The 23,347-nt window shown below is 53.6% G+C and overlaps 1 protein-coding gene across 1 annotated transcript in view; it reads left to right on the top strand.

The window, feature by feature from the left end:
* The window catches only part of LOC308052610 (scavenger receptor cysteine-rich domain-containing protein SCART1-like), a gene marked incomplete at both ends in the record, with an annotated part of 28,719 nt that extends 6,438 nt beyond the window's left edge, over positions 1–22,281 (top strand). Inside the window, 6 exons of the mRNA XM_080364670.1 lie at positions 76–213; positions 1,038–1,133; positions 1,537–1,620; positions 20,701–20,831; positions 21,331–21,423; positions 22,126–22,281. Coding sequence (XP_080220796.1) covers positions 76–213; positions 1,038–1,133; positions 1,537–1,620; positions 20,701–20,831; positions 21,331–21,423; positions 22,126–22,281 — 698 coding nt within the window. The remainder of the gene's footprint in view (positions 1–75; positions 214–1,037; positions 1,134–1,536; positions 1,621–20,700; positions 20,832–21,330; positions 21,424–22,125) is intronic.
* Positions 22,282–23,347: the final 1,066 nt, after the last annotated feature.

The raw sequence follows: 23,347 nt of genomic DNA, 5'->3' as shown, positions 1-23,347 counted from the left end.
CTATGATTCTATGACTGGTGCTGCCTCCACCTCTCCGAGGGCTGGTGCTGTTCTTCCATGTTCTTGCCCGTGCAGATCCCACCTGGGGCCGTCCGAGTGTCAGTGGGAGAATCTCAGTGCCCGTCATCATCTGCATCATCCTGGGGGCCCTTCTCTGCCTGCTCCTGGCCCTGCTGGCCGGGCAAGCGCTCAGGGCCAGGGCTGGGCACAGAGGTGGGTCCTTCCACAGAGCTCCCAGTGATGCCTCCTGGAAGGGCTGGGGGTGCTGCGGGGGGTCAGTGAGGGGCACAAGCAGAGCTGAGGGGAGGAGACTGTGTGCTGCCACCTGCCCCACGCACCCCATTGACTGTCTGGCCATAGGACACCAGCAACAAAGGGCTGGAGAGAGCCCAGAAATGGTGGAAGCAAGAGATGGAGCAAGGAGAGACATGGCAGAGCAGGACCAGGGGAGATGTTATCCTGGGGGAGAAGTTATTATGGGGGAGAAGTTACCCTGGGGGAGATGTCATCCTGTAGGAGATGTCATCCTGGGGGAGAAGTTATCCTGGGGGAGATGGCCAAGGCTGGCAGTGCTCTGGGCAGTGCCGGAGGCCGCTCTGGGGCAAAGGAGAAGACGGGAGGAACACAGGGCAGCAGGGCCCATCTCCATGGAGTCAGGCCCCAGGCTGACCCTCTGCCCAGCCCTGCCTGCCCTTGGTAGGGCGGGGGCCCTGCTATGGACTTGGGGGGCAGACAGGAGTCAGCTCCAGGTGGAGGGGAAACACAGGAGCTGCTCTGGAGTCAGACAAGGGGGTGACCCAGGGGCCAGAGGCGCTTGAGCGCTGTCTCCAAGGGGCTAATGTGAGGGTGATGCTGCCCCAGATCATCTCCACAGTGATGTGGTCCTCACTGGGGATGTGGCAGCTGTTCCTGGACAGCACCCTGGGGCTGTGCTGTTGGAGCAGGCCTGGGCTGGGCCAAGGAACAGGTTTGGGGAGCACAGTGGGGTCCCATAGCCCTTCTGCCTGTCCCCATGCCAGCTCTGCCTCTGTCCCCAGGCTCCAGGACAGCCCAGGAGCTCTTCCCCGAGGCTGTGTACGAGGAGATCGGTCACAACCCAGCGTGGGAGAAGCAGGCGAGGTTTGGTCGCTCAGGTGGGTGTGGGCACATCTGCAGGACCCTTTCCCCTGGCCCCTCCCCAGGGCTGATCCCCTGAAGCCCCCAGCCCGTGGTCCCTGCAGTGCTGGGGCTGTGTGGTCTGTGGGGAGAGCACCCAGCCCTGGGCCCGGGAGAGGAGCTGCCTCCCAACCCGCTTTGCTCATCGCAGCTGGACAGCCCCTCTCTTCCTGCCCCTGCACCCATTGATGAGGGAGGAAAGAGCTGTCCTGGGGCCGCTCTGGGAGCACCTTTGAGACAGAGCTTGTCCCAGGGAGCAGGGTGAATTCCCAGCCCTCCTCCCCATGCAGCCCCAGCTCTGTGGGTCCCCCTCCCCAGCAGCACTGGCCACGAACAAGGTCAGTGGGCTCGCCCCATAACTCTCACTGCGCATCTCTCCAGGCTTCTCTTCAGAGCAGTCCCTGACCCAGCTGCAGCCCTACCCTGGGCACCGAGAGGAGGAGGATGGTCTGGGATCAGCACCAGGTAATGAAGCAGGAAGGGGCTGATCTACCTGCAGACAAGTGAAGGGCAGAGGTGTCACTGGGTGTCACCATCAGAGATGGGGAGGACCTGGGGGTCTCCTGTGCTGCTGCCAACACCAGCGCCTCCCATCCTCTGCTCTGCAGGGTGGATCTTCTCACTGTCACCAGCTCCCCTCTCTCTTCAGATGTTCCTGTTCTGCCTGGGGGTGACCCAGTGAATGGCTATGATGATGCCAGGGAGGTTTCTGACCCTGGGGAGGACGATGCCCCTGGACAGGGAGCTTGGGAAATGCCCAGGGTGCCAGCAGAGGGAGCAGGACCTAGCAGTGCACCCAGAGGTGAGAGGGAAACTCAGCGCTGCTGGTTCCTGGGGTGCCATCCCCACTGCCATCCTGGTCGCTGCTGCACTGAGACCTAAACCTCCTGGGAAGGGGGAACCTGCCCCAGGAGTTTCCCATGGAGGGACCGAAGGGTGGGAGAAGGAGCTGAGTGTGGTGAGGAGCAGGGGGAAGGTGATGCACAGACCCCATGGGGTGAGCTGCAATGTCCCGCATTGCTGCTTGCAGGGGGCAGCCTGTGGTCCCAGAGAAGCGCCGGGGTCCCTGGAGCTGAAGGAGACACCGCGTCCCTGTCCCCGGGGAGCATGGGCTATGATGACGCTGAAGAGATCTCTCTGGCACATCTGTGACACACAAAGGCTGTGACAGAGCTGGGCGCACAGCAGCCCCTGAGCCCCCGGCCAGGAGAGCCCGTCCCTGCTGTGCAGGTGGGTGCAGCCGGGAGGGAGGAGAGGTCCGTGCAGCTGGGAGAGCCGCGAGCACCGGGAACCACCTCCCTTTGCCCATGGGCAGCACGAACAGCACCGAGTTTCCTCTACTTTGCCCTTTTTTCCACTGTGTATCATATTTGTTCTTATTAAAAGTGTCGGTGGGCTTTGACTTGGAGCTGGTTTGTGTCTGCCCAGGCATCACGAAATCTTCCTGAGTTTGATCAGGGGCAGCAGAGACCAAAAAACACCCCTGGGGTGGTTTCCATCCTGTTTGCACAGGCAGTTTCTAGCCAAAATGACTCTCTAATAGGTCCCATGATGCTCCCCAGTGCCCATCTCTTCACCCCGAGATTCCCCAGCTGCTCTTTCCCCCAGGCCCTGCCTGGGCCAGGCTGGTCCCACAGTGCAGAGGCCATGACAGAGCTGCTGTGCCAGGGCAAGTCCTGGCTGTGACCCCACAGATGTGAGTCCCAAGGTGATCACCGTGCCCTTTAAACTCCAGATGGCCCAGAGGGGATCACACCCCAGCTCACCTCCCACAATGGTCAGCAGGCAGCTGTGCTCCCCAGTGCCCGGCACAGGGTGCGGAGCCACTTTCTGGGACACGCAGCGTGGCGTTCCCTCTGCTCTGGCTCTGCCAGGGCCCCAGTCTCCATGGGCTGCTCCTGCTGCCTTGGGCCGTCACAGACCCCGAGCACTCTCGTCACAGCCACAGAGCCGTGTTCTTCCCGAGCAGGGGCTGTGAGCCCCACGGCAGCCCTGGGACCCCGTCCTCCTGCTGCTTGCAGCCCCCTCCCTGCCCTCCTGCTGCATCGCCGGGGCGTCAGCGTGGGTTTGTGTCGGGGCAGCACTTGTGTGCAGGGACGGGAGGGATGGGAGCGGGCGGGTGTCACGGTCCATTCGATGATGGACTCATAATGGTTTCTTTTACCTTAATCTCAGAGCGCAAAGTTAAGGCGACCAAAAAGTCAAGGGGTTATAATTCAATCAAGCAGTGTTGCTTTATTAATTTGCCCGTAAAGCGTCACACGATAGAGAGAGAGTAAGAAAGAGAAAGGGGAAAGAAACGGGGAAAAGTAAAAGTAAAGATGAGAAATGAGGTTGTGTTTATCACCAGTCCAGTTCCAGAAGCTCCCTCTGGTCTCTGGTCCCATGAAGTCCTGCCAGTTCTCCGCCGTGGTTCGGGATCCCATTCTGGAGTCACCTTTTATGTTTCTTCACCCCGCCTTGCTCCCATTGTTTTAGGGCAGTCTCTGCCTTGATTTCGCAACCCAGGCTCATACTGCGCAGGCTCAAAAGATCCACGCTTTCTTTTGCCAATACTTACACGTCCAGCATTCAGGGGCCTTTCTCTGGTCCATTGGGTGACCTCAGGACCCTTGGCAAGCTGCTGGGCATGCTCCTTTTTGTTGGCCATTGTTTGAGGGAGCAGGTGAGGGACATGTGTGACTGAGGCTGCAGGTGAGAACACATCTTCTGGACGGCAGCTATTGTCCCTGGGTCAAAGAGACCCTCATGACAACAGCTTTCAGGAGGTGGGGGCTGGTTTGGCAGAAGCAGCAGCAAAGTCCACACAGCAGCCATTGTAAGCAGAAGCCCCCCCATATCGGAGAAAACAGTTCAACACAATGCTTCTCCTCGGGCCTCTCTCCAAGTCATTGTCCATCTGTTCTTTCAGTCAGGGCCTCAGTTCTCTCAGTTCTTGATGGCGATGGTCAGGCAAATACTGCTCCATCTTCAGACCGACTCTCACAATCCCCCAACCCACTGGAGATCCCCCAACCCACTGGAGATCCCCCCAAGCCACTGGAGATCCCCTCAAACCCATTGGAGATCCCCCAACCATGGGAGATTCCCCAAACCCCTTGGAGATCCCTCAACCCATTGGAGACCCCCCCAACCCAACCATTAGAGATCCCCCAACCCATTGGATATCCCCTCAAACCCATTGGAGATCACCCAACCCACTGGAGACCCCCCCAACCTAACCATTAGAGATCCCCCAACCCATTGGATATCCCCTCAAACCCATTGGAGATCACCCAACCCATTGGAGAACCCCCAAACCCATTAGAGATTCCACAAACCCAGCCATGGGAGATCCCCCAAACCCATTAGAGATCCCCCAACCCACTGGAGACCCCCCCCAACCTAACCATGGGAGATCCCTCAACCCATTGGAGATCCTCCAATTGACTGGAGATCCCCCCCAACCCATTGGAGATCCCCCAAGCCATTGGAGACCCCCCAAATCCTACCATGGGAGATGACCCAACCCATTGGATATAACCTCAAACCCACTGGAGATCCCTGAACTCATTGGAGATCCCCCCGACCCATTGGAGATCCCCCAACCCCATTGGAGATCTCCAAACCTATTGGAGATCCCCAAACCTATTGGAGATGCCCCCCAAACCACTGGAGATCTCTCCAAACCGATGGGAGATCCCACCAACCCACTTGAGATCCCCCCCAAGCCCATTGGAGATCCCCCAACCCACTTGAGATCCCCCCCAACCCACTGTGTCCTTCCACGTGAAGTGGATGGGACAAGTCCTCCTGCAGCCATGTCCAGGCATTTGGAAAACAAGGAAGGGATTGCTGAACCCAAATGGGCAAGGAAAGAAGGACACGTTGTGCACATGGAATTTCACAAGGTGTCAGACATGGTTTCTTGTGGTGTCCTTATAATGCGATTGATGCCCTCTGGGCTGAAGAAGTGGATACTGGATGGGAAGTTGGCTGGATGATGAAGCCCAAACGTCACCAGTGGTACAAAGTGCCCACAGAGCCAGTTGCCAGTGGGATCCCTCAGGGACCAGCACTTGGGCCAACACTGTTGAACGTCTCTATTCTCCCCCTGTATGATGTGACACAGTGAACCTTCAGCTCCTTAGTGGATGGTGCAAAGCTGGGCAGAGGCCTTGGACAACCTCACCTGGGTCACCCTGCCCTGAGCAGGACAGTGAGACAAGATGATCTTCAAACCTGAGTTGCTCTGTGATTCCAGGAATCTTTCCCTTGGAAACGTTTTGGAAGAAGGAAGAGGTGGAGGAACAAGAAAATAAAAATACAGGCAGAGGAGGAGACCTAAAAGGTGTCAAATAAACAGAGCAGTTCTGTGAAGAATGTTTCTCTGCTCAGATTGTTAGCAGGAAATCTATAACCAGCTCCCCAAACTCCCTGTTCTGCTCATTGGCCCCTGGGATTTCCAGCACATTTCTTTCCATCAGATTCTGCACTGAAGTTCGCACTGATTGTTACAGCTTCTTTGCAGGAATTGCTTCACGTTTCCTTAGAGAACTGGATGTAAACAGGCACCGGGGAATTTTTAATAAGAGGAAACAAAAAGGGAAAAACAAAAACAAAAACAACACAATAGAACTTAATGATGTTTCTCAGTTCTGTTGTTAAATTAAGTAGTTTCCAGCGAGGTCCATTGCCATAATTGAAGAGTTGCCTATAGGGAGTACGAGAGCAACTGCTGAAAGACTTTACCTGCCTGAATCTCAAAGCAGAGTGAGACCTGAGAGGCTCTGAATGAGCCAAGAGTGAGAGGGGAAGAACATCTGGGGAGCGATGGAAAGTGCAAATGTGCAGACAGGCTTCTGAAGAGATGAGTTCAGACACGGTGAGATGGGTAAGGGCAGGTGGAAACTCCTGGATGTCCAGGGGATTGAATACACGTAGTGATAGACAGAGTTCTGGCACTGCAAGCACAGGGAAAGGCCAACGTTTCACCTCCCACAGTCCATACGCATTCTGAAAATTCATATTTTGGAAGGATAGAAATTCCACAGACATTTTATTGGAGATATTGAATTATTGAATCTGATGAAAAAAATCATGTGTTTTTTTTTTTTTTGTTCTTTTTGTTGTTGGTTTAGTTTGGTTTTCAAGTTTTGAGGGGAGTTCTCAGGGTTTCAGGCTGAGCTCCATGGTCTCACTATAAGCACCCAGTGCAAACCTCAAGAGGCCCCGTGTACCTGAGGTGTTTGCCTGGGACGGGCAGGTATCAAACAAGACTGACAGAGTCACAGAATCACAGAATCAACTGGGTTGGAAAAGACTTCAGAGATCATCGAGTCCAACCCTTGGTCCAACTCTAGTCTGTTTACTAGATCATGGCACTAAGTGCCATGTCCAATCTCAGTTTAAAAACCTCCAGGGACGGCGAGTATATTATGGGAGACAGTGTCAAAGGCCTTGCTGAAGTCCAGATAGACCACATCCACGGCTTTCCCCTCATCCACCAGGTGAGTCACCTGACCATAAAAGGAGATCAGGTTGGTCAGACAGGACCTGCCCGTCCCAAAACCATGCTGGCTGGGTCTGATCCCTTGTCCATCCTGAAGGTGCTGTGTGATTCCACTCAGGATGATCTGCTCCATAACCCTGCCAGGCACCGAGGTCAGGCTGACAGGCCTGGAGTTGCCAGGGTCATCTTTGCAGCCCTTTTTGTGGACTGGGCTAACATTGGCCAATTTCCAATCATATGGGACCACCCCAGTGAGCCAGATTCAACAGGTTCAGCATATGCTGTTAAAACTGCTGCACATAAACATTGATATAGCGTAGGTGCAATAATATCTTGCCTGTCTGGACCTCTGAGAGTTTGCAGCTGAGCGTATTGTTGTTGTATCTGATCACCATAGGCTATAGGGCTTAAGAAATCTTGTTCATCTGCCAATAAATGGATAGATGCAGCTCCACTATCTCAAGCTGGCAAAATCTGTGCTGGAATTCCTTCCCCGCTCGTCTGCTGAGAGATCTATGAAAATGCCGTTAACTCCTTCGGAGAGTGAGTATGTGCGATCCGCCCCGCCTCATCTGCTTGTTCCTGCTGCAGCATCATTTGTATGGGGGGTTGTGCTCCCACCACCTCCCTGCCATTTAAGTCAAGATCAAGTTCAGACTCTTAGATTCAATACTGGAGTCTGAGGATCCACTCCAAATATTTCCATCCCATTCCTTGGGATTCCAAGAGTGGTTTGTGGTAAGAGTACAAACCTGAGAACACAAAAACTCACTTTTGGCATATTTTTCCTTTTGTTCCTTAGCAATACATTCTAGCAGCCGGTCTACATTATCTTGCAGCTCATAGCACCACTCTGCTTGAACAGTAATTACTTCTTGCGTGATCGCCTTTGCATCCTGTAAAATCTTAACCTCCTTTTCCAGTTCTCTTATTTTACTCTGCAATGCAACAACATCACAATCTAAGTGCCACGAATGTGATTCCACAGGAAAAACAGAGGAATTTGTCAATGCCTGGTTATTATATAGCACATTGTAATTAAGCACAGTGGTAATTTTGCATCAATTTTACACAGGATTACTGGCTGTAACAGACTGGTTGCATCAAATAAATGTTGACTTGCTGCACTGGTGGCCTTGGGAACAGCAGATGGCTTCTGGAGGTGGTGACATCTCCTGTGAGCCCAGGAGTGCTGAGCCCATCATCCAGGGAACAACCCCCTCTCCCCGAGCAGAGCAGAGGACCCAGGGGTCCGGGCTGCCCGTCCACACTCCTCCCTGCGCCAACACCAAAATATGTTCCCCGGGGGATGGTTCTTACAAGAGCCCTGCGTAGAATTTGTTTCCTGTGGTGCCTGTAAAACATGAGGTACCCCAAGGGCTGGCACCATCTGCTCTTTGACTCACAGAATCACAGAATGTCAGGGATTAGAAGGGCCCTGGAAAGCTCATCCAGTGCATTCCCCCCATGGAGCAGGAACACCCAGATGAGGTTACACAGGAAGGTGTCCAGGCAGGTTGGAATGTCTGCAGAGAAGGAGACTCCACAACCCCCCTGGGCAGCCTGGGCCAGGCTCTGCCACCCTCACCGGGAAGAAGTTTCTTCTCATATTTAAGTGGAACCTCCTGTGTTCCAGTTTGCACCCATTGCCCCCTGTCCTGTCACTGGTTGTCACCGAGAAGAGCCTGGCTCCCTCCTCCTGACACTCACCCTTTAGATATCTGTAAGCATTAATGTGGTCACCCCTTAGTCTCCTATTCTCCAAACTAAAGAGCCCCAGCTCCCTCAGCCTTTCCTCACACGGGAGATGCTCCACTCCCTTCAGCATCTTCATGGCTGCCATGGACTCTTTCCAGCAGTTCCCTGTCCTGCTGGAACTGAGGGGCCACAACTGGACACAATATTCCAGGTGTGGTCTCCCCAGGGCAGAGCAGAGGGGCAGGAGAATCTCTCTGACCTACTGACCACCCCCTTCTAACCCACCCCAGGTCCCATTGGCTTCCTGGCCTCAAGGGCCCAGTGCTGGCTCATGCTCATCCTGCTGTTCCCAGGATCCCCAGGTCCCTTTCCCCTACGCTGCTCTCTAATAGGTCATTCCCCAACTTACACAGGAACCTGGGGTTGTTCCTGCCCAGATTCAAGACTCTACACTTTTCCTTGCTATATTTCATTAAATTTCTCCACGCCCAACTCTCCAGCCTGTCCAGGTCTCTGATGGCAGCACAGCTTCCAGTGTCAGCCACTCCTTCCAGCTTGGTGTCATCAGCAATCTTGCTAACAGTCACTCTGTTTCCTCATCTAAGTCATTGATTAATATATTGAGAAGTACTGGCCCCAGTACTGACCCCTGAGGCACTGCACTAGATCCAGGCCTCAGCTGGACTCTACCACATTGACCACGACTCTCTGGCTTCCTTTCTTCAGCCAGTTCACAGTCACCTCACTACCCGCTCATTCAGACCGCACTCCCTCAGTTCAGCTGTGAGGATGCTGTGGGAGACTGTGTCAAATGCTTTACTCAAGTCAAGGTAGACCACAACCACTGCTTTGCCATCATCCATCCACCTCATTATGTTCTCAAAGAAGTCAAGTAGGTTGGTCAAGCACGACTTCCCCTTGGTGAAGCCATGTTGACTGCCCCTAATGACCCTCTTCTCCTTAATATGCCTTGAGAAGGTACCAAGGATAAGTCGTTCCATCAGTTTCCCAGGGAGGGAGGTGAGGCTGATCGGTCTAGAGTTTCCTGGGTCCTCCTTCCTGCCCTTTTTGAAGACTGGAGTAACATTTGCTTTCCTCCAGTCCTCAGGCATCTCTCTTGTTTTCCATGACATAGCAAAGATGATGGACAGTGGCCTAACAGTGACCTCAGCCAGCTCCCTCAGCACCCACAGGTGCATCCCATCTGGACCCATGGATTTATGGATGTCCAGATTGTTTAACTGGTCCATAACCCAGTCCTCATGAACCAGCCTCCTCCAGCCTCATGGGGGAACACTCCACCTTCCCCTAATCTGCCCGTATCTGGGGGCACATGGCAGGTGGGAAGGAGGTGTCCTTTACAGTGACACTCTGGGTATCTGGGCTCCCTCAGCCACTCCGCTCATGGCCGTGGTGTGGCCAGAGAGGACCCAGGCATCGGAGTGCTGGCACAGCAGTGGGAACATGGACACGGACACACACATCCACACGTAGCTTTGCTGAAGGGATTTACTGATTATGAGAGGGAAACGGCCCAGGGCTCCCAGGGGATCAGATGGGGTCATCCAGGGATGATCATCTCCTCATGCGGCTGGAGGGGGGACAGGACATGGCTGTCACCATCAGTTTCAGTTCTGAAATCAGAGCCCAAAATGAGACCTTCAGTGTCAGCTGAGACATGAGGGGAGGCTTGTCCCCACCGTCTCTCTCTGCAGAGACCCAGGGAAGGAGACAAGAGTTGGAGCCCTCAATCAGCACAGGGCAAGACTTGGTTCTCCTGAGATCCATGTGGCACCCAGAGCACTTTGGCCAGTGTGTCATTAGCCCCGGATGCTCCTACATCTCCCAGAACCCTGCCCAGCCCTCAGGGTGATCCTCGGGGTCTGTATGGCCCCAGAGCCGCTGCCTGGCCTGCATGGTGACCCTCTGGGTCCGTAGAGCCCCAGTGGGTGCAACAAAAGTCATGGGGGCAGCTCTGTCCGGTGTGGCCTGGGACACAGGTCATGGACAGTTCCCTCTGTTTTCTTTTCCTAGATCCATGTTCTGCCCACCCAGACAGCTCAGGGATGCCCCGGGGTCCAGGACCCTTGGTGGGGCTGGAGATGCCCTGATGCTGCTCACCTCGAGTTCAAGAGGTCGCAACAGCGTATCCTGCAATTCCAAGTCAACATCTGGAAGATCTGGAACCTGGCGTTTCTGCTGCAAAACATCATCCACCCTGACAGACAGAGGGAGCTGGGGAGAAAGGTTGGGTGAGGGGCACACTTGAGTGCACTGGGAGGCAGGAGAAAGCAATGGGGTCCTTGGGGAAGGTGACTCCAGGGAAAAATGGGGTACGTGAGCTTGTGTGGTGGGGCACAGAAAGCAGTGGAGGTCCTGGGGAAGGGGCTGTGTCCTGGGGTATCCTGGAGTGCACTGGGGTGTAGTGGGTTGTGATGGGATGGATGGGAATGCAATGGGAGCCCTGGGCAATGGGGCATCCCTGGGAAAACACTGGGGAGTGCGGATATTCTGGGGGGCTGCAGGGGGTGCATGGGAGCATACTGGGGCACACTGGGATGTTCTGGGTCACACTGGGATGCCCTGGAGTTTCGTGGCCATGGGAGGGAGGGTGTGGGCCCAGCAGAACTTGTGACACCTACCGCAGCCCTCTTCACTCGCCCGAGTTTGAGTTCCCCCTGTAGAGAGACCATGAGACCTCAGTGGTCACTGGGATGTCCCAGTCCCAGCAAGGGAGGGGAGGGGAGGACCAAAGTGCCCTCCAGTTCCCCAGACTGGATGCCCTCCAAGTCCACCCCACTACTTACATGCAGGAGAGAAGCTCCACTTGCTTCCAGCAACACTCCTGGATATGCCTATGAAAGAAGAGAAAGGGGTTGGTCTGGCTTGGAGAGAAATGGGGCTGTGGGTGGGACACAGGTGACACCAGCCCCACCCAGGCCCGTGGATTCTCCCTCATCTGAGCCTGAAAATCCCTTCTGCTCCCCCCAGCCTCATTCCTCCAAGTTTCACCTGGGATACCTGTTCATGCAGGGACCAGGGCTCGGGTCGGGGAAAAGGATAACATGGGAATTTGGGGCCTCCAAGGAGGACAGTGGTTTGGGGGCACTGTGGTGAACTAGCAGAACCCAAGGGACCGGGCTGGGGGTGCTGGAGGGACAGGACTGCATGGGATGCAAGTGAGGGGTAAAGGAATTCAAGGGGAGGGGACACGGGGAATTCAAGTGAGGTTGTTGGTGGGGGCAGGAGGAAGAGGACAGCAGAGGAACAAAACGCGGGGATCAGGAAAGTGTTTGGGAGGAGGTGTTCAAGGAAGGGGATCTGGGGACACTACTGCAGTGGACAGGATGAAAGGCAAAGGACGGAGGGGAAAGATGGAAAGAAAGGCATTGGCATCCATCAAAGCGAGGGCATTTGGGGACCCTATATAGGACACAGAGGAGATCCTGAGGAGGAGATACCTGAGGGGCCCAAAAGGATGGAATGGGGAAGCCAAAGAAGGGGGGTGTGGGGGCACCAAGACAAGAAACCGGTGGGGGCCCTCACTGAAGTCTCACCTGCGCATCCACCGGGGTGCACAGCAGGATGGTGAAGAGCAGGGCCACGCTGAGCACTGCGACCTTCATCTTCCTCTGCGGCGGAGGGAGTCCTGGGTGATGCCGGAGAAGGTGAGGGCACCTTTATCCCTCTCAGGACGACTCCTTGTCCCTCCCCACCCTTCCAGCCCCCAGGGCAAAGCCAGGCTTGGCAGAGACACCGCCCTGGCAACCCAGCCTTGGCACAGAGTCACCCTTGCCTTGAGCACTGATCCAGCTGCCTTCGCTGGCATCAGTGCAGCTTCCTGCATGGGGCAGCTGCACGGGGAAGGGCCCAGGCATCCACGGTGGCGAGGGGGGACAGGAGTGTGTCCCTGACAGCCAGACACCCTGTGGTGATGACCCACTGCTCCAACTCGAAACCATCCTGCAACCACCCCAAAAGCCAGATCCCCCCACCTCCCAGTGCCCCTCACCTCCCAGCACCACCATGTCCCAGCGCCCCTCAACGCCCAGGCCAGTCTTTCCCCGTGGAACCCCCCTCAGAGATGACACCAGCCTCAAATCTGGGGTCTCTAAGCACAATTATCTCTGAGCCCTTTCCAGCCCCTTAAATAAATTAGGGGCTGGGAGTCACTCCTCTTCTTGGGGCACCAGGGACCCCAGGATTCGGGAACTCTGGGAGCTGGGAGGACAGCTGGGGCAATGGGCGATGTGGACAGCTGGGGACTGGGATCCTCAGTCACTGGTGGCACTGACAATGGGGAGCACTGGTGAATCCTGGGCTCTGGGAGAGGAGGGCTGGGCTTGGGGGAAGCGCTGGGGTGGTGTCAGTGCCCAGCTCCTGCCCACCCCATTTCCCTTGCACCGCCAGCCCCCAACTGGTCCAGTCTCCAGCCACAGCTGAGAACAGAGCAGAGGGAACATCCCCTGCCCTGGCTCTCACCTGCCCCTGCCTGGGGTCACTGTGCCCTTCCAGACAACCTGGCTGCCACTCTGCAGAGCTGATCCCGCATGGTGGGTCCCAGTGTCCCTGTCCCCAACAAGGCTCTGGCTCCAGCCCTGTCACTTCCTGGGACGTGGCCACAGCTCTCCAAAGGCCCTTGTCCCCACCGAGTGTCCCTTCAATGCCCCCATCCTCGGCCCAGGCCAGCGCTGTCCCTGAGCAGGATGTGGCCATCCAGAGGGACGTGATGAAGCGGGCACTTGTTCCCAGGCAGCTGCTCAGAACTAATTGTTGACGGAGCTGCCCTGGCACGAGGAGGGATGTTTGCTCCCACAGCGGCTCTGATAAGCTCTGTTTGCCCAGGGCCCATGGCACAAGAAGCCCGTTCACCAAGATCGGTGCCTCACAGAGTGACCGGTCGGGGGATCCAGGGCAGTTAAAGCAGCCTGGCAGCCTGGGCTCCCCCAGCCCTGGCAGCGGGCAGAGCCCACAGAGAAGGGCAGTGCTGGGGCAGCGGGGAGGAGCAGGTGCTGGGGCACCCGCACGCCTGGGGCTCCCTGGCTGCCCTGGGCACAGGCTGGAGCCCAGAGGCCGAGGGGTCCCAGGGGAGCAGCTGGACAGCCGGGGTGCCGCTCTGCTTCGGGACAGCCTGTGGGCAGGGGAGTCCTGCCGGAGTGGGGCTCAGAGCAGCTGGGGGATGGAGCTGTGTCCCCAGGGGCACAGCCTCCCTGCCCTCTCCCCTGCCTGCCTTGCAGCTCTCCCTGGCTTTTTGGGGTGCGGGGGGTTCCCTTCACTGCACCCCTGGCCCAAGCATCCCCATCCTGGGGGCCCTGGTCAGCATCCTCTGGACAGTGTGGGGCAGTGTGAGAGTGGGGGAATCGGTTTATTACTGCAGTCTGAGTGGGCTGCTCCCTGGGTGACCTGCATGTTGAGCGGTTTCCATCACCAGTCCGTGCTCACTGACTGGAGCAGAAGAGGGATCTCAGATTCCCAAGACGCGATTTCTGTCCCCTGCAGAGTTGGCAGCCCTTCAGGGACATACCTGCTGTTTGTTCTGAGATTCTTCAGGGGCTGACTCTTGGGTGTGTGAGCACCTCTGTGATGTACTTTTACAGCCATGTTCTCCATACAAACAGCAACATCTTGCCACAGTACAGCAGCCTGTTGGAAAGTAAAATATGGGAAAGGAACATGTGCGGTTCCAGCCACCTGGATGATAAAGGAAGATCAATACTAACATGACCATCTGGACGGTCAAAGACAGAGTACTAATATAGTAATGTATAAAAGGCCTTGGACAGATTATTTTGAACTACATTTCTCATAATTGTAGAAAGTTATAGCCCAGATTGGTGAGAATGGTATCTCAGGCCGGATAACCGTCCCCAAGTGCATGGGATGTGTGAATGTCCTTGGGCCTGGTCTGTGAATGAGTGGGAACGTAACTGAAACAAACATGAGTGTGGTGTGTGTTTAATAACAATTATTGGAAAAGCATCTTCTGTCGCATCTTAGTCCAGGCCCGTATCTACAAATCCTATAAATTGCCACGGGCTAATAAAGAGAAGGTCTCAGCCTGGCTCAGCTCTCGCTCGGCCTGGCCCTGCGCTCCTTCCTGAACAAGATCTGACTGTACATGCGTCTCTGTCTGCGTCCCAGTGTGCATTGTCCCAGACGGGTTTACCTGTGTACTTCCATTCCTGTAGCCACCCTCCCAGGGCATTTGCATGGGTCATGTAGCCTCCCTCACATGCATCCATGGGTCAGTGCAGAGTTAAAGCAGCAGCCATTTCACTTGTGCAGCAATGTCCAAAGCCAGCTGGATGGCTTTCACCACTGCAAACTGACGATTCACCTTGTCCTTTGGCAGTTTCTGTGACTTGTCCTGTGGGACTCCACACAGCAGCTTTCCATGTCCAATGTTTTCTCACAATACGACAGGACGCATCTCTAAACAGGGCAAGTTGCTTCTCTTTTTCTGGTAATTTATTACATAGTAGGGCCTCTTCATCATGCATCTCCTTCTCTGGTGACACTCCAACGCTTCAGGCCTCTGGCCAGTCCAGGATCACTTCCAAGAACCTGGGGCCATCAGGGTTTCCCATTCAAGCCCATTGCATTAGCAGGACAACCTGTCTGCTCCATGCAGCATCAGTTGTAGGACACGTAGAGGGGACCCTCCCTTTGAACACCCAGCCCAGCAGTGGCAATTGGCGTGCCAAGGTGAGTTGTGCTTCAGTACCAACCACTTCTGAAGTGGCTTGAAGCCCTTCAGATGCCGTGAATATCTCTTTTTCAGTTGGAGTGTAGTGGGCCTCCGATCCTCTGTACCCCCCACTCCAGAACCCCAGACACTGACCTCGAGTCTCTCCTGGTGTTTTCTGACAGAGGCTCCTGGTGGCTCCTTGGTCCCTGGCTGTGGTGTAAAGCACGTTTTTCACATCTTGTCCTGTCCAGACTGGCCCAAGGACACGAACTATCTCCCATTTAATTTGCTCAACAGCTTCTTGATTCTCAGGGCCCCACTTAAAACCATTTTTCTCCTGAGTCACTCGATAGAGAGGGCTTATAACCAGACTGGAACCTGGAAGATGCATTCTCCAAAAACACGCAACACGTAAGAAAGCTTGTGATTATTTTCATTAGTTGGTGGCAACAAATTTGTAAATAACAAATTGATCATATCCAGTGGGCTATGACAATGCCCATCTTGCTATTTTATTTCTAAAATCTAGATCTCCTGTGCAGGTCCTTTGACCTTTACTTTATGGCAAAACCAGCTTCCAGAAGAATCTGGGTTATTCTTCTTCCTTTCTGAAACACTTCCTCTGCTGTATTGCCCCACACAATGACCACAGAATCATAGAATCACTTTGATTGGAAGGGACCCTCAAGATGGGGTTCAAACATTAACCAAACACAGACACCAAACCACATCCCTGAGAGCCTCATGTCCGTCTGTCCAACCCTGCAGGGCTGGTGACTCCAGCACTGCCCTGGGCAGCCTGTTCCAATGCCCCACAGCCCTTTGGGGAACAAATTGTTCCCCAGATCCAACCTCAACCTCCCCTGGACAACTTGAGGCCGTTTCCTCTGCTCCTGGCGCTTGTTCCTGGGGAGCAGAGCCCGACCCCCCTGGCTCCAAGCTCCTTTCAGGCAGTTCAGAGATCAGAAGGTCTCCCCTCAGCTCCTGTTCTCCAGCTGAACCCCCAGGTCCCTCAGTCTCCATCACATTGTGCTCCAGCCCCTCACCAGCTCTGTTCCCTTCTCTCCACTCACTCCAGCACCTCAAGGGCTTTCCTGTATTGGGGCCCAAAACTGCCCCAGGATTCGAGGTGCAGCCTCACCAGTACTGAGTTCAGCTCCGCCCTTCTCCCTCCAACCCCTTTTCCTCCCCTTTTGTGCCTCCTCTGCTGGTCTCTCGGTCTCTGCCTTTATCTCTGGATTTCCTATAAGGGGGCAAAGGAAGATGCATCTCCTCATGTCACAGAAGAGATGTGGGGTGGTTGCTCGGGCTCCAAGCCTATAAACTTATGCAAGATGAACGGATGAACCAAGTGTTCCCACCACAGGAGCAGCAGTACGTGCACTGTTCTTTTTCTCCCCTTTCCCTTTGTGAAACAATGGGATACCTCACTGCGGGTCAAAGCCTGAGGAGAAGAACCATGCTAAACAAAATTCCGCAGCCACGCAGAAGTGACTGCAAGAAAAAAAACAAATACAATGCACAAAAAATGTGGAAACTTCCAGAAGTGCTTTCAGTCCTGCTCAGAGAATGTGGAGGGAGATGGCACACAGGCAGGATTAGCTGCACTTTAGGCCAACCTGGTAAAGTCTCTTCCATCTATTTGTCAAACCAGCAAACTCGTGACATTTTACTTTTCCAATACACTGCTGTCACAAAACATGAGCACAGCTTTTTATATACCACTAAACCAGCAGATGGGATCTTCCTCAATCACACCTGTAATGGTAAGTGGTTGTCAAATGTCATCCACCCGATCCATGTCTATCTCAGAGGCAGCCTTGACCTCTCCTAAGTCAATATTCGTCAATTAGGACAGTGATACAATTCATCAGCTCTTTTCAAAATAACTTCAGAATACAAATAACGTCACAGCATATTTAAATATGATAAGTAATTCAACACCGCATAACTTAGCTCTCTCATAGATAACACACAAAGCAGAAGCAGTCAAAATTAACATCTTCCAGGTGACTGCTTGCTCTTTGAGCAATTTCAAAGCAAATATTCAAGTCAATTGCCTTAAACCTTTTCACAACTGATCCACAACAGATCTCTTATTTGTAGTCAATGTCCCATAAAGATATAACCTTAGCCATAATCCATAAAAATAACATGTAATGTCAGTGAATATTCTGAGCCATTTACAGTTCCCATGAACCAGTTACTGGTGTATTTTTATTTGTCTTTTTTCATGCGGATAAAACCAGACAGGCTTTCTTTTAAGCAAAAGTAGGAGTCTGTTTCACCATGGGAACAAAACTAGTGACACCTTGGCTTCACTGGAAGTCAGGCAAACCTCCCATTGGCTTCAAAACCTAAGCCAGATTTTTACCACCAGCCTTGGATTCCCAGCTCATGCCTCATAACAATCAGTTTTCCTCGCACCCTCATGGACAGAGGACTGAAACAGAGCACTATGTTATTTTCAGACAAGTGACATGGACTGCTGGATGGTTTTGGAAGTGAATTGTGATTGGGAAGCACAGTGTAGTAGCTTGAATTACTGTGGCGTGTAACAGAGGATGACTTCGCAGATGAAGGTGCCAGCCTTATGAACTGATTCGTGTCTTACCGTCATAATTCTGATGTCCCATGGACTCAGTACAGGTGGTGAGCCCGAAGTGTTCAATGCTGCTGCTGGGCATTTGCTGGTCATTGCATGTGGTTACTTCTGACTATCAGCTATTGAATGAGACCAGTAAATACGGACTGCATCTCCTGATGGAGTCCCAGTGCTAACTCACACCACCAGTAAAAACACTGCTCATCTCGTTTTGCAGAAATAAGTAAGTCTGTGTCCGGTTATCTCTCTTTTCTGATAATCGTGGACATTTGCAGGGAGGCAATACAGGGTGCCTGAGCTAGTTCATCCAAAATCTGTCCATATTGTTAACGAGTATGTCATTTCTATGCTGAGGTATCAGCTATTTCCTGTGCTGTTTGGGGCAATTGCATCCTTGAAGAGAGTAGTTATGGTCTGGATGTAACATGAGCCGGCAATGTGCCCTTGCAACCCAGAATCACAGAATCACAGAATCGACTGGGTTGGAAAAGACCTCAGAGATCATCCAGTCCAACCCTTGGTCCAACTCCAGTCCATTTACTAGATCATGGCACTAAGTGCCATGCCCAATCTCAGTTTAAAAACCTCCAGGGCCGATGAGTCCAGCACCTCCCTGGGCAGCCATTCCAATGCCTGACCACTCTCTCTGCACAGAATTGCTTTCTAATCTCCAGCCTCAATTTCCCCTGGCAGAGTTTAAGCCCATGCCCCCTTGTCCTATTGCTGATGCCTGGGAGAAGAGCCCAATCCCCACCTGGCCAGAACTGCCCTTGAGGTAGTTCTAGAGAGTGCTGAGCTCAGCTCTGAGCCTCCTCTTCTCCAGACTAAACAAGCCCAGCTCCCGCAGCCTCTCCCCATAGGGCCTGTGTTCAAGTCCCTTCACCAGCCTTGTTGTTCTTCTCTGGACCCGCTCCAGCACTTCAATCTCTTTCCTGAGCTGAGGGGCCCAGAACTGAACACAATACACAAGGCCAACTGTATCTGGGGCTGCATCCAAAGGAGTGTGGCCAGCAATTGGAGGGAGCTGATTCTGCCTCTTCTGCCCTGCTCTGATGGGACCCCCCTGCAGTGCTGCATCCAACTCTGGGTCCTCAGCACAGGACACACATGGACCATCTGGAGAGGGGCCAGAGGAGCCACAGAAATGACCCGAGGCTGGAACAGCTCTGCTGAGAAGAACAGCTGAGAGAGTTGAGGGTATTCAGCATGGAGAAGAGAAACTCTGGGGAGACCTTATTGTGGCCTTTCTGGACTTAAAAGGGGCCAATAAGAAAGTTGGGGACAGACTTTTCAGCAAGGCCTGTTGCGATAGAACAAGGGGTGATGGTTTTAAACTAAAAGAGGAGAGATCCAGGTGAGACCTGAGGAAGGAATTTTTTACAGTAAGGGAGGTAAAATCCTGGGAAAGTTTTCCAGGAGAGGTGTTGGATGCCCCACGGCTGGAGACATCCCAGGCCAGGCTGGATGGGGCTCTGAGAAACCTGAGCTGGATGAAGATGTCCCTGCTCATGGCAGGGGTTGGACTAGATGAACTTTGAAGGCCATGTCCAACTCAAACTATTCTGCGATTTGATGATTCTATGACAGGAAAGCCTGGATGTAACGATGATAGATTGCTGGAAAAGGTCTTGCCTGGCTTGTGCAAGCCAAGCTGGCAGCTTCACCCATCAGCTATCCTGACTCAGAGGGGAGTAATAAACCGATTCCCCCACTCTCACACTGCCCCACACTGTCCAGAGGATGCTGACCGGGGCCCCCAGGATGGGGATGCTTGGGCCAGGGGTGCAGTGAAGGGAACCCCTCGCACCCCGAAAAGCCAGGGAGAGCTGCAAGGCAGGCGGGGGAGAGGGCAGGGAGGCCGTGCCCCTGGGGACACAGCTTCATCCCCCAGCTGCTCTGAGCCCCACTCCGGCAGGACTCCCCTGCCCACAGGCTGTCCCGAAGCAGAGCGGCACTCCGGCTGTCCAGCTGCTCCCCTGGGACCCCCGGCCTCTGGGCTCCACTGTAGGACATGGATGACTACTGAGAAGACTTTTTCAAGTCAACAGTACAATATTCCTCCTGGCACCATATGATGACCGTGCTCATGTTTTAATTTCCAGGGGCTATGGTCATTCAATCCAAAAGCAATGGTCTTCCTAGGATTTCCTGCCGGTGACAAATTACATGAGGTCCCCTGAGCTTATTCTTGAGGTAGGAACACCAAGAGACAGAAAAACAAAGGCTGTGCAAAACAAACCACTACCCATTGGTCAGAGCTGCTTTTATCTTTGTCTTTGCTCCTCGAAGCTTCTTCTCCTGCCTCCTTCTCGCATGGACCTGCTCTCCTCCTGTGTCTCCCTGCTGAGTGTTTCCTCTCCCAGAGTGCCCCAGGTTCTCCACGGGAGCTTCTGCCAGGCCAGGCTGCTCCTGCAGTCTGTGTCTGCCCAGCCGCTGTGCAAACTGTCAGCATGGCACGGCAGAAGAATGGCAGAGGAGCCTGCAGAGCTCTGGGATGTGCTCTCAGTGAGCATCAGCAGGTGCTGAGAGCCTGCACTGCTGGAGAGCCCCACGTTGGGCTCTGAAGCCGTCCTGGCCCTGCTGCTGAGCTGCCTGCGCAGTCTGAAGAGCCGGCTGGTGCCAGTGGAAGGAGCTGGGGGTGGATGAGAGGGAACGAGTGCTTCCCCTGGCAGGAACGGATCATCCAGGGGGCCGGAGCTGCCCCCTGCTCTGGGCAGGGCCCTTTCAGCCACACCGACCCTGGCTTGTTCTTGGTGAGGGCTCTGGATGGGGAGAGGCCACTGAGCTTCTACAATTAACACACTCAGCTCCCAACCATCAAAGGGCTTCTCTGCTGAAGGGTCTTGTGATACGTGAATTCTCACAGCTGCTTCTCTGTTTGGTACCCACAGGGTCTGACTGAAGGCATTGGCTGCTGCTCAGAGCAGAACTGATTGGTCAAATGAGTTCTTAATCCTCTGACGTTCATGGCACGAATGAGAGCAGGGCAACCTTCTCCATGTGAAGGTAGTTTCTTCTCCTTTCAGCCAAAAAATCACCCTGGAAACTGCTGGCCCTTCCCAGGGAGTCAGGGACACGTGTTCATCAAGCTGTCCATGCCGGTTGTTCCCAGAGCCGTCACCATGGACCATGTCTCAGGGACAGCGTTCCATGGAGAAAGCATCTCCGGAGCTCCCAAGGACTTTGCTGTCTACGTAAGTGATTTCTCTGGAGTAAGGGGTAGGGGTTGCACAGCAGGGGGTGAAGATGGGTCAAAGAGTCTGGTGGTCTGGAGCTTCCTCCTGTCTCTCAGAAGAAACAGGCTCCTTGGAGTCAATCCCTTCCCATTGTATTCCTCTTCTATTCAATATACCACTCAGAAGGAAGCTTCTGCAGTAAGATGCTACTCCAGGAGCCACAGGGGAAAGGAGCTGAACAGTGCATGGTCCTAAAGCTTCTTGGCTTCCAACCCTAGTGGGCATTTGTGATCCTCAGTTTATTCCTCACTGGGAGGGTCTGCTCCTTTTCTGACTGGCAGCCTGGACTCACCCAGTAGGCAACTGTGACGTGCTGCCCACCTGCAGCTTCTCGTCTTGTCCTTGTGCTCATGGTCCTTGGACTCCGTAGCTGAAATAACCCCGTACTTCACTGGCTGAAGTTCAGTCTCCCATGGTGCACCAGACGCTCTGTTTTCTCCACCCCATCTTTCTGTAGGGCTTCAAGGAAGAACACGAGGAGCAGGGAACGTTCCTGGGACAGTTCACTTTCCTGGCAGCGCTGAATCCCAGTCAGACCTTCCAGCTGAAGGTATGGGGACACAGAGGGAGGAGAACTGCAGAAGAGGAGTAGAAATGCAGTTGGATGGGGAGAGGCTTCCCTGCCAAAGGGCACAGGCAGCCCTGTCCCTGAGTGTGTGCCAAACTGGCCTTTCTTCTGCTTTAACTTCCTAATGCCATGTGTCTGGACTGCCGGTCTTCTTCTCTTTTGTTTTGGGTTTAAATGTCAGTGTTTAGAAGCACCACAATTGAAGCTGGAATCAGCTTGACTGTCTGGATCCCAAGTGCACACAAGCGGCCACATCCTGTAGGATGCGGGACTGCTGGTCTGCCAGTTAGAGACCAGAAATACTGGGCTTCCTGAGGATTCTCTTGTTGCTGGTGGCGAGTAGTGACAGGGAAGCCATTCTGTTTCTGTGGCTTTCTAGAGAAGGTGATGAGATATTATACTAATACCACCACTGGGTCTTCTGTCTGTGGAAGCCTCTGCCCCAAAGTAGGCAAGAAGAACTTTCCAGTGTATTTGCTGAGGCATCTGGTCGCTGCTTCTTCCTTTACTGTTCTCATGGCCCAATGAAGGAGAGCAGGATAAGAATGTCTTGACCACAACACATCAAAAGCCCCCGCAGGGCAGCAGGAAGGAAGCTGCTGATCGAGGCCGTCGCTGCGGCACTTCTGTCAGTGCTCACGGGCCAGAGAGGAAAAGGTGACTCATTTCTTCTTGTCCTTGCAGAACGAGCTCCCTGGGGTCGTGAATTACATCAGGCTGCAAGTGCTGAGCAACTGGGGCCACCCGGAATACACCTGCCTGTATCGGTTCAGGGTGCACAGAGATCTGCCCAGAGATGGGGTGGACATACCAGTTTCATTCAGCAATAAATTCCATTAATTTTCACAAAGTCATGTTTGAGTCCATTTTGCCTGTGATGTTGACTGGTTCTCTTGAGTGAACTGAAGCTCCCTGTCCTTTTCTCGACCCATGAGCTTATGGGAGACTTCAGGAGAACACAGCAAGATTTCCTTTATTAAATGAAACAAGAAAACTCAGTCACAAATCTGCAGAAAGCCTGACATCCACATACTTGCTGCCTACATGGGAACATCAGCAAGGCCCTGCCTACACACTAAAGATTAAAGTACCATTTTCCTACTCAGAAAGACAACAAACTTCAACTGAACGGAACCATCTGTTGTTACCTGTTTTCACAAGAGGCTCGTGCTGTTCCAGCTTCCATCTTTCAATCTGTTGATAATGAGAAAACTGAAGCGTGTGTTTTTATAAGGAAGAAACCCTTAACTGGCAAGTCAGTTCGTGGCCTCATTTGCATCTCTGTGCATATATCAGGTTAATAGCTCAGGAAACGTTACAGAAGTGGTTAGCAAAGCAGTTCCAGGACACTTAGAGAGATCCCATAACCACATGAGCCTGTCTTTCCTTTTCACCTCGAACTCCCCAAGCCCCAAGGCAGGAGCAGGCAGGGCAGTCGTGCACTCGGGTCGCACCAGGGAGGAGAGAGCAGGACCAGCACTGTGAGAGTCAGTCGGAAGATGGAGTGGTATTTGCCTGAACATCACTATCAAGAACTGAGAGAACTGAGGCTCTGACAGAAAGAACACATGGACAATGATTTGGAGAGAGGCCCTAGGAGAAGCATTGTGTTGCACTTTTTTCTCCGATACAGGGCGGGCTGCTACTTACAATGGCTGCTGTATGGACTTTGCCTGCTGCTTCAGCCAAACTAGGCCCTGCCTCCTAAAAGTTATTGTTATGAGGGTCTCTTCTACCCAGGGACAATAGCTGCCATCCAGAGGATGTGTTCTCACCTGCAGTCTCAGCTACACATGTCCCTCACCTGCTCCCCCAAACAATGGCCAACGAAAAGGAGCATGGCCAGCAGCTCACCAAGGGTCCTGAGGTCACCTCATGGACCAGGGAAAGACCCCTGAATGGCAAA

This window comes from Nesoenas mayeri, assembly GCF_963082525.1.
Source record: "Nesoenas mayeri genome assembly, contig: SCAFFOLD_41, whole genome shotgun sequence".
NCBI classification, from domain to species: Eukaryota; Metazoa; Chordata; class Aves; order Columbiformes; family Columbidae; genus Nesoenas; species Nesoenas mayeri.
Note: the sequence above shows the minus strand (reverse complement) of the source record. Positions and strands in the feature narration are given on the sequence as shown.